At 46.4% G+C, this 11,589-nt stretch overlaps 1 protein-coding gene across 1 annotated transcript in view; it reads left to right on the top strand.

Annotated features, from left to right (window-relative positions):
* Positions 1-11,338, top strand: part of LOC127625430 (leucine zipper putative tumor suppressor 3) — a 17,529-nt gene extending 6,191 nt beyond the window's left edge. The window contains exons 2-6 of the mRNA XM_052100729.1: positions 322-927; positions 1,327-1,908; positions 5,716-6,036; positions 7,633-7,863; positions 10,454-11,338. Of these exons, the coding sequence (XP_051956689.1) occupies positions 406-927; positions 1,327-1,908; positions 5,716-6,036; positions 7,633-7,863; positions 10,454-11,146 (2,349 nt within the window). The 5' untranslated portion in view covers positions 322-405 and the 3' untranslated portion in view covers positions 11,147-11,338. The remainder of the gene's footprint in view (positions 1-321; positions 928-1,326; positions 1,909-5,715; positions 6,037-7,632; positions 7,864-10,453) is intronic.
* The last annotated feature ends 251 nt before the right edge of the window (positions 11,339-11,589 follow it).

Genomic DNA, 11,589 nt, shown 5'->3' with positions numbered 1-11,589 from the left:
TGAGATAGTAAATCATAATTATGAGATTAAGTTTTATCTCAGAATTTTGACTTTATATCTAAATTTTGACATCAAATCAAGATTTTTTTTTATGTGGCTGAAATTGGCTTCCATAGGAAAGCAGATCAAAAAGTGAAAATTCTGTCATCGTTTACTCACCCTCATTTTGTTTCAAACCCGTATGACTTTCTGTCTTCTGTGGAACACAAGTGGAGATTAAAAGTAATAATGCAAAGACATTCAGAAATGTTTAAATGTGTCAAATTACTGAGTGTTGTCCAGTGTATTTGTACTAACCTCCCGTCTTCTGTCCTGTTACAGTGTGTGTGTGTGCGACCCAGCTCACTTCATGCCTCTGTGTGTTGGCGTCACGGTTGGCGCAGTGAAGCACTCGCGGCTCCTGGCATGGGCAGTGTAGGGAGCGGTGCGTCAAGTCAACGGCCCATCACCATGCGCAGCGTGGGCACTCGCACGACTCCTAACGGCCCACTGGCGGCCGCACCGCCTCCTAACTCCGCCCGCCGACGGCTGGACGACCGCAGCTTTAGCGCCGACCGAATCCCCGGTCCAAGCACTAAGGCAAAGGGTGTCTCCGCCGACAGCTACAATGCCGAAAGAGATTATCACGGCAACACTCGCAGTCACGGGGACTCCGAACGTACAGAGCCTCACAACGGTAATCGCCAGCAAACAGTCAATGGCGAGAGGCTGGTGTCGAACACCATGTTCACAAACGGTGGGTCACGGAGGGAAGGTCACCGGCGTGGCGAGAGTCTGGACTTGTGCGGTAACAACATCGTGCTTAACAATGACAAAAACAGCAGTCATCAAGTACCACCACAGCACAAAGAAATGAGCAAAACCAAACCCGATAATCAAAACCCACCCAACATCCTGCCGGTCTCTGGAAAACTGGAGCATCCACAGGTACAGAAGGTACGGGATTTTATAGTAGCGATGCCATTCCAGATGTGTATGACTTTCCTTAATCTGCAGAACACAAATGTAACAGTGTTTTCTCCTGTTTTGTTTGTTTGTGCTGTTTAGAATGTCAAGGCTGTTTTTATGGCTGTTTTTTCATTTGTTTACTCACCGACACATTTAGACAATTTGGTGCTGATAAGAGTTTTGCGATCCCTGCCGCTCTTCTCAGTGGTTTAAGAGCACGTTTAAAATGGTGTTTATATCAATGTCTCCCACTGAACGCATTTACATGCGCTACACCCTATTGTCTGCAAACGTCAATGGGGGACAATAGGGTGGCGGATGCCGTAAATAGGGTCCCCCCAGGAGTAAAGCATAAAATATCTGTTTTTGACTTTACAGACCAACGACTCTCTGGTGCGTCCATCAGCTTTCAAACCCGTGGTGCCCAAGAGCTTTCATTCCATGCAGAATCTGGTGTGCCCCCTTCAGACCAGCTCAGGGACGGGCGGGGGTCCGGGCAGCAGTGGCAGTCAAGGTAGCGGAGGAGAGAAAGGAATCCAGAGCATTTCTGGGGCCCAGTGGGAGCAGGACAGTCCCAGCAGCCGAGGGACACACACCGGCGCAAACAGGCCCGGGCAGGGCTGTCTTTCCGATTCCGGGCGGAACTCCCTCACCAGTCTGCCCACTTACACGGGGTCAAGCTACGGACCGCCGCCCGCGCTCGGCCCGCTCAGTGCCTCCACCAGTCATATCAACCGGCTGGGCACCGTTGCCCTGGAGAAAATCGAAAAGCCGGGTTACCAAAACGGGCTGAGTGCATCTGACAGCGGCCGTTCCTCCTCAGGCAAGAGTTCTTCATCGTATCAACGCCTAAGTCATCTGAGCGATGCTTCTGCACCTCTGAGACCTTCTCCATCCTCAGATGATGTCATTCAAGATCTGGAAGACCGTCTGTGGGAGAGAGAGCAAGAGGTAAGTGGCGCGATAGAACTTTGTAACCATATTAACATTATTTTAAACTTACATACTTATCACTATGTTTTTACTACGAATATCATGGTTAAAATATGGTTACTGTAGTAAAACCATGGTAAATTTATTGCGAGGGCACATAAAACTATTGTGAGGGAACCCAAAACTTATTGTGAGGGAACGCAAAACTGTTGTGAGGGAACGCAAAATTTATTGTGAGGGAACACAAAACTGATTGCGAGGGAACGCGAAACTGTTGTGAGGAAACGCAAAACTTATTGTATGGGAACACAAGCTATTGCAAGAGAACTCAAAACTATTGTGAGGGAACGCAAAACTTATTGCGAGGGAACGCAAAACTTATTGTGATGGACCGCAAAACTGTTGTGAGGGAAAGCAAAACTTATTGTGAGAGAACGCAAAACTGTTGTGAGGGAACGCGAAACTGTTGTGAGGGAACGCAAATCTGATTTTGAGGGAACACAAAACTATTGTGAGGGAACACAAAACTATTGTGAGGGAACACAAAACTGATTGTGAGGGAACACAAAACTATTGTGAGGGAACACAAAACTGATTGTGAGGGAACACAAAACTATTGTGAGGGAACGCAAAACTATTGTGAGGGAACACAAAACTGATTGTGAGGGAACGCAAAACTGTTGTGAGGGAACACAAAACTATTGTGAGGGAACACAAAACTGATTGTGAGGGAACACAAAACTGATTGTAAGGGAACGCAAAACTATTGTGAGGGAACTCAAAACTGTTGTGAGGGAACGCAAAACTGTTGTGAGGGAACGCAAAACTGATTGTGAGGGAACGCAAAACTATTGTGAGGGAACGCAAAACTGTTGTGAGGAACACAAAACTGTTGTGAGGGAACACAAAACTGTTGTGAGGAACACAAAACTTATTGTGATGGACCGCAAAACTGTTGTGAGGGAAAGCAAAACTTATTGTGAGAGAACGCAAAACTGTTGTGAGGGAACGCGAAACTGTTGTGAGGGAACGCAAAACTGATTTTGAGGGAACACAAAACTATTGTGAGGGAACACAAAACTATTGTGAGGGAACACAAAACTGATTGTGAGGTAACACAAAACTATTGTGAGGGAACACAAAACTGATTGTGAGGGAACACAAAACTATTGTGAGGGAACGCAAAACTATTGTGAGGGAACACAAAACTGATTGTGAGGGAACGCAAAACTGTTGTGAGGGAACACAAAACTATTGTGAGGGAACACAAAACTGATTGTGAGGGAACACAAAACTGATTGTAAGGGAACGCAAAACTATTGTGAGGGAACTCAAAACTGTTGTGAGGGAACGCAAAACTGTTGTGAGGGAACGCAAAACTGATTGTGAGGGAACGCAAAACTATTGTGAGGGAACGCAAAACTGTTGTGAGGAACACAAAACTGTTGTGAGGGAACACAAAACTGTTGTGAGGGAACATAAACTACTGCGAGGGAACACAAAACTGATTGCGAGGGAGCGCAAAACTTTTGTGAGGGAACGCAAAACTGATTGTGAGGGAGCGCAAAACTATTGTGAGGGAGCGCAAAACTGATTGTGAGGGAACATAAACTACTGCTGAGGAACACAAAACTGATTATGAGGGAGCGCAAAACTATTGTGAGGGAACACAAAACTGTTGTGAGGGAATGCAAAACTATTGTGAGGGAACGCAAAACTTATTGTGAGAGAACGCAAAACTGTTGTGAGGGAACGCAAAACTGTTGTGAGGGAACGCAAAACTGATTTTGAGGGAACACAAAACTATTGTGAGGGAACACAAAACTGTTGTGAGGGAATGCAAAACTATTGTGAGGAACACAAAACTGTTGTAAGGAACACAAAACTGTTGTGAGGGAACACAAAACTGTTGTGAGGAACACAAAACTGTTGTGAGGGAACGCAAAACTGTTGTGAGGGAACACAAAACTGATTACGAGGGAACACAAAACTGTTGTGAGGGAAGGCAAAACTATTGTGAGGGAACGCAAAACTTATTGTGAGAGAACGCAAAACTGTTGTGAGGGAACGCGAAACTGTTGTGAGGGAATGCAAAACTGATTTTGAGGGAATGCAAAACTATTGTGAGGGAACACAAAACTGTTGTGAGGAACACAAAACTGTTGTGAGGGAACACAAAACTGTTGTGAGGAACACAAAACTGTTGTGAGGGAACGCAAAACTGATTGTGAGGGAACGCAAAACTGATTGTGAGGGAACGCAAAACTATTGTGAGGGAACACAAAACTGTTGTGAGGAACACAAAACTGTTGTGAGGGAACGCAAAACTGATTGTGAGGGAACCCAACTGTTGTGAGGGAACGCAAAACTGTTGTGAGGGAACACAAAACTGATTGTGAGGGAACGCAAAACTGTTGTGAGGGAATGCAAAACTGATTGTGAGGGAGCGCAAAACTATTGTGAGGGAACACAAAACTGTTGTGAGGGAACGCAAAACTGATTGTGAGGGAACGCAAAACTATTGTGAGGGAACACAAAACTGTTGTGAGGGAACGCAAAACTGTTGTGAGGGAACGCAAAACTACTGTGAGGGAACCCAACTGTTGTGAGGGAACGCAAAACTGTTGTGAGGGAACGCAAAACTGATTGTGAGGGAGCGCAAAACTATTGTGAGGGAGCGCAAAACTGATTGTGAGGGAACATAAACTACTGCGAGGGAACACAAAACTGATTGCGAGGGAGCGCAAAACTATTGTGAGGGAACACAAATCTGTTGTGAGGGAATGCAAAACTATTGTGAGGGAACGCAAAACTTATTGTGAGAGAACGCAAAACTGTTGTGAGGGAACGCGAAACTGTTGTGAGGGAACGCAAAACTGATTTTGAGGGAACGCAAAACTATTGTGAGGGAACACAAAACTGTTGTGAGGGAATGCAAAACTACTGTGAGGAACACAAAACTGTTGTGAGGAACACAAAACTGTTGTGAGGGAACACAAAACTGTTGTGAGGAACACAAAACTGTTGTGAGGGAACGCAAAACTGATTGTGAGGGAACGCAAAACTGATTGTGAGGGAACGCAAAACTATTGTGAGGGAACACAAAACTGTTGTGAGGAACACAAAACTGTTGTGAGGGAACGCAAAACTGATTGTGAGGGAACGCAAAACTATTGTGAGGGAACGCAAAACTATTGTGAGGGAACCCAACTGTTGTGAGGGAACGCAAAACTGTTGTGAGGGAACGCAAAACTGATTGTGAGGGAACGCAAAACTATTGTGAGGGAGCGCAAAACTGATTGTGAGGGAACATAAACTACTGCGAGGGAACACAAAACTGATTGCGAGGGAGCGCAAAACTATTGTGAGGGAACGCAAAACTATTGTGAGGGAACCCAACTGTTGTGAGGGAACGCAAAACTGTTGTGAGGGAACGCAAAACTGATTGTGAGGGAACGCAAAACTGTTGTGAGGGAATGCAAAACTGATTGTGAGGGAGCGCAAAACTATTGTGAGGGAGCGCAAAACTGATTGTGAGGGAACATAAACTACTGCGAGGGAACACAAAACTGATTGCGAGGGAACACAAAACTGTTGTGAGGGAACGCAAAACTGTTGTGAGGGAACGCAAAACTATTGTGAGGGAACGCAAAACTATTGCGAGGGAACGCAAAACTATTGCGAGGGAACGCAAAACTTATTGCGAGGGAGCGCAAAACTATTGTGAGGAAACGCAAAACTATTGTGAGGGAACGCAAAACTATTGTGAGGGAACGCAAAACTTATTTCCACAGTCATGTTTTTTTTCACCCATTCGTTGCTATGCTTCGACAGGTGATGCACATGCGGCGTAACCTGGACCAGAGCGAGGCGGCCATCACGCAGGTGTTCGAGGAGAAGCAGCGCGTTTGGGAGCGTGAGATGGAGGAGTTGAGACAGAACTACGCTGGACGTCTGCAGCAGGTGACCCGACGGGCTCAGCGCACACAGCAGGCCCTGCAGGCGCAGATCAGCCATCTGCAGCAGGACAAACGCAGACTGCAGGACGAGATGACCCTGCTGCTCGCTCAGAGAGAAGAGCTGGAGAAGAAGTGTTTGGACTACAGGAAGGAGCAGGCCGACATCCTGCCCAGACTCGAGGAGACCAAGTGGGAGGTGAGTGGGTACAAGATGCCAGTGCCAGCAGATTGAACATTAAATGTGTACCGGTAGATGCAATAATCTTAAAAAGTAAACACCTTCATTGAAAGTCAGTAACTGTAGTCTGATTTACTAACTACTTTAAAAGTAATTAAATTCAGTAACTAATTACTTTGTAATCAGATTACACCATACACTGATTAGCTTTGAAGCTAGTGTGCTTGTAAATGTCAACAAAATACATTTTAGCATTTATACCAAGTGTGCCGCACAAGCCCTCAAAAGTGAAGCCAAAATGTCTCGATCGCCCCCCGGTGACTGGTCCTAGTATAGGTCATAAGCCCCGCCTCCCCATGTTATTCAACGGGACGTGAGACCAACTAAACAATTAAATTACACTTCACATATCTTTTTTCCAAAGATAGTTTCTGTCATTTACTGTCGTTTCTATCACGTTGATGTCATTTCAAGTGTTTGTTTTCAAAATAAGTTTGTTTTTAGTTATTTGATGCTATAAAAACGCTGCTGTGACATCATGATTGACAGCTGTGATTGACAGGTTCTCTGAGCGAAGTAGTCGCTGAAGCACCAACAGACTTTTTTTCGGGATCTTCGGAGGACTGAGGAGATTGGAGCTTTAAATTTAATATCTAAATTTCTATAATTAATTATTTCACACCGTCATAAGTCAAAAGTCAAAAGTGCAGGGGCGTGTGCTTGCGATTGATTCAGCGAGAGTGAGGGCGGGGCCTTGATTTCGCGGCTTTACCTCCTGCTCACTACTGCGCCGGTCTGGTTCCGAAATCGCAACTGCGCAGACTCAAGTCCCAAGATGTCAGCGCCATATCGGGACACTGGCGGCTTCAGTTCTCACCAATGGAAAAGAGCGAAGGGGCGTCGGCCATCTTTTTTTACAGTCTATGATATATACTCATTTAAAATGTTAAATTATCTACCTGCAGAATAAACATAAAGACAACATAATACAAAATAAAGTGAGTAAATGATGAGAACATTTTCATTTTTGGATGAACAAAGACACCTGAGGATAGAGAGCTACGCTTCAAACGCCTGAGTGCGTGCACGCGCGTGTTTTTAGTGTGTGTGCTGAAAAGCCACGTTGAAAATAATACGCAGAGTCCCGCTTCCTCCTTCTGACAGTTCTAGTGACTGCTACACGTTAGAAAAGAGGAGGTGATTATCTTTCAATCGAGTCCACACATAAGATAATCAGATGTATAGATCATTAGATAATCCACATGAAGCACAATGTTACATATGACCACCAGGAGATGGCGCCAAATACACGACACAGACTCAATGATGACTCAAATGACACAGAATGAAACTCATTCTGTGAAATCTCATGACTAAAATCATGTGTGCATGCTATGCAAACCTTTAGTCATTGTTGTGTTTGCATGTGTAATTAGTTCTTATGTACAATTATTATCTTTTATTTGTTTGGAGATGTTTTTGGACACTATGATCAATAATATAACTTTTGATTGCTTCAGAGATTAAAGGGTTAAACATTTAGCCTAATTGACCAAAACCCCTTACTGTATACGAGTGCACATTGAATGCACATCCTCTGTGTTCATCCTGTAGGTGTGTCAGAAGGCCGGCGAGATCTCTCTTCTGAAGCAGCAGCTGCGTGACAGTCAGGGTGAGGCGACACAGCGAGCCGGAGAGATGGTGGCACTGAGAGGCCAACTGAAAGATCTCAACGCCCAGCTGAGAGAGAGAGAAGAGGCCGAGATCAGCCTGAAGGAGTCCTTCTGCACAAAGACCCTGGAGCTGGAGCGCTGTGAGGCCGAACTACAGACCATGCTGGCGGAGGTACAGGCTGCACAGGTTCACATTTCATATTATCCACGAATGACATAAAGAACATTTTGCTAATTGTTTTATCATTATTTTGCATGCAGCTTGAATGACATCGGGTTAACTGAGAAACTGCATTAGAAGTCAATGGTGACTGAGACTAACATTCTGCCAACATCTCCTTTTGGGTTCGACAACGTCAGACTGAGGCCATGTTCACCCAGGGGTGCAACTACCCATTTACGTGGTGGGGGGGTATGCGCTATCGACTTTGGCGCCCTTTTGTGTGACGCCCCAATGCATTGCATTGCATACATGCATATAGGATGTACCTTTGCATCCACCTTAAAGGGACCATATAAGGGGGGTTGAGATGGGCAAGGAGGAGGCGAGAACCAGCTTGTCAATATAAATTATATTTAATTAAACTCAAAACCAAAACACACAAACATAAACACACACTTGACGGACATGCCCGTAATTCTCTCTCTCTCGAACCATCGTCACCGGCCGCCTTTATCCCTCGCGTGATATTCCGGCCCCGCCCCCCTCCGCTCCACACTCCTCCCTGCGTTATCTCAGGCCGGGGTGCTACTGGCATGACGTACACCCCCCCTTATCCCTGGGGCGGGGTGTATCTTGCGTCCTGTGTGGTCATCCCCGCCTTTCTCGCCCTGGGTGGAGACAGGAGGGGAAGACAACAACAACAAAAAAACAAAATAGGCGAGGGAAAAGTCCAACACGGTGCGAAAGGGAGAGAGAAAAAGCTCACTCACCGGTTCTCTGATGTACCGTCACATGGTCCTCGAACACTCCTCCAAACTCTTTGGCGGACGACAGCCGCTCCTCTCCGGGCGAACCGGAGTCAAACCTTCGACCCCCAGCTGGCAGAACGCCCCTCCACTTTTCTGGCAGCAAATGGGGACACTCCTCCGCCCCTGGCAGCTGCCCTACCGGTCCGGGCGGTCGGGGAGTTTCTTCCCTCCTCCCCTCGCGGACGGCGGTCTCCCTCGACCCCTACGCGTCTCTGGGGACGGCAGGGCACTCCTCCGCCCCCGGCAGCGGCTCCCTCGCTCCAGGCGGTCGGGGTATCCAGTCCCCACTTGCCCCGCGGACGGCAGCCGTTCCCCGCATCCGGGCAGTCGGGCTACTCCGTCACCCGGCAGATGGCAGCGGCGCTCCCCTGGGTGGATGGCAGTGTCGAGGACTCTGTGACGGGCATCCCTCCTCCTTCCCGGGCTTCGGCACCAATGTAACACTGTTAAAGGATGGGCAAGGAGGAGGCGAGAACCGGCTTGTCAATATAAATAATATTTAATTAAACTCAAAACCAAAACTTATTTACTTATAAATATATTTCTATTCATCAAAAAACAGTGTGTCAAAATGAACCCTTTTCATTTCTGCTCTAAAGTGACATCACGTTAGAGCTGGCCACGCCCACAACTGGTGACGGACTCCGCCCTATTATCATATATTTCTATCATATGCTGTCAGTCATATCGGTTCTGATTTGTTGTTGCTATAGTAACCGAAGCACGAGCTTTAAAGGCACAGTCCTCTTTCTGAAAGGGGGCGGGGAGCCGCAGCTCATTTGCATTTAAAGAGACACACACGAAATCAGCGTGTTTTTGATTTCACCCAAAAAGAGGCGTTTATAACATGATATAATAAATGATCCGTGGATTATTATGAGCTGAAACTTCACAGACACATTCTGGGGACACCTGAGACTAATATTACATCCTATAAAAAGGGGCATAAGTGGTCTCCTTTAATACACTTTCATATGAAAATGTGTTTATTTTGCTATGTTTACACCTCTCGTCTGCACAAAATGCATAATTTGGAAAACTAGTGTGGATGTGGCCTGATTACAGGAGGAAGTATGCCTTTTAGTTTGACCTCCTGAGGTGGACAATCAACATTTTCAGGTGGTGCATCTCCTTTTACTGAGACTTTGTTGAAAAATATAAACACATATAAACCAAAAAGAGTTGCAATGGAGTTATATTTGTGCCTAAACAAATGGAAAGAATTCCTTGGCATTTTATGATCCCAGGCTACTATATTTAAAAAAAAAGAAAATGTACATTGCATTATGTCTAGCCAGAGATTATTTAGCAGAGACGGGCCACTTCTATGAAAATTAATGTGAGAAACTGGAACGACCAGCAGTCAAGGGATGAAGAAAGGAAGTCCCGCCTTACAGTAAAAGAGCCAATCGCCTTTTAGATACAGACATCACCCGTCAATCAACTCAACAAAGTGCATGCGCATTAGCTATACAAAATGTAATTGTTTTAGCATTATATGAGGTAAAGAGGCACAATTTATGATCCCAGTGTTGTCAGATTTTACTGCTGATTTGCAATATGTTCTTTGATCGTAATCTTGTCCAACCGTTTTCGGTGTTTCCCAATTCAAGTATATAGGAGCTACACTTTCATGACTGGAAATAGCTTCCCGAGAGTGTTCCAATAATGACCGACAGTGGACTGACTTGCTTGAATGACCTTACAGTATTCCTGGTATGTCTGTAATTCATGGGGTAAATATCTTGTAATATCTCACGTGTCTGTCTCTCTCTCTGTCTTTCCTAAAGGTCACAGTACTGAGAGACAAACTGAGCGCCTTTGAGACAGAAGTGAGCCGGCTGAAGAAAGCCCTGAGTGAGCTGAGCTGCAGTAGTGCCAGTCACGCAAGCGAGCCTAGTTTGGCTGAAATGGGGCAGCTGGTGGTGTCCCACAGCCAAGAGCACCTCCTATCCCCTCTGAGCCCTCCGGAGATGCACACATCTCTCCCCGCCCTTCCTCCTCTCACCCCACTGCCCGCCCTGCCTGCTCCAGATCCGCTGCTGAGCGACGACTCCAAGGTCCAGTGGCAGGAGTCAGGCGACCTGCGGCGACAACTGGAGCGTCTGCAGGGCGAGCTACGTTTGGAGCGGCAGCAGCGCAAGCGACAGTCCGTCACCTTCGCGCAAGAGCGCCAAACCTGGCAGGACGAGAAGGAGCGGGTGCTGAAGTACCAAGCACAGCTGCAGCTCAGCTACGTGGAGATGTTGCAGAAGAACCAGGCGCTGGAGGACCGTGTGGACAAGCTGGGAGTCCAGGATGCAACTCCATCCCTGGCGCCCCCCGTGACCTCACAGGACGTCCCCGCACCTGTTTCCATCTCTCTATCGATCACCTCCCCCACGTCTCCAGCAGCGGAGAACAAGATGCCAGATCTGCACCAACTTGCTCCACCGTGGCCGGTTCCGACTCTACTGGAGAGGATTGAGTCGACGGAGATCTGACTGCGGCGAATGTGAACTCGACGATGCAGTAAAACCTGTAAAGTCCTGATCACACTCGCATTCAGTACAATCCAAAAAACAAATGGTGACAGCTTCCGAGGACTGTCCAAGGATGCCCTGCTTGTTTGGGGCAGGCGTTTGGGTTGAGGGCTGGTTTGTTGGTTGGTTATGCGCATCTGTGTGGCCTTATCAGCTGGTCGAGGGCTAGTTTGTTGGGTTAGGGTAGAGGAGCTGGCCCCAAGTCAGTAGCTAAGAGGAAATACATGACACTCAGGGGTTAAGGGAACAGGAATGCCCAAATCAGACTATAGATGAGACTGTTTTCACAGCAAAAAATCATTTTCTTATCAACTATTTTTGCCTTGATTTCCAGTAAAAATATTGAAACGTTCTTAAAAAAAAGATACATTTACTTGAGCACCAAAATGACAGATATATTTAGA

The sequence above is a fragment of the Xyrauchen texanus genome, chromosome 3 (genome assembly GCF_025860055.1).
Source record: "Xyrauchen texanus isolate HMW12.3.18 chromosome 3, RBS_HiC_50CHRs, whole genome shotgun sequence".
Taxonomy (NCBI): Eukaryota; Metazoa; Chordata; class Actinopteri; order Cypriniformes; family Catostomidae; genus Xyrauchen; species Xyrauchen texanus.
This window is presented reverse-complemented; position numbering and strand designations above follow the sequence as displayed.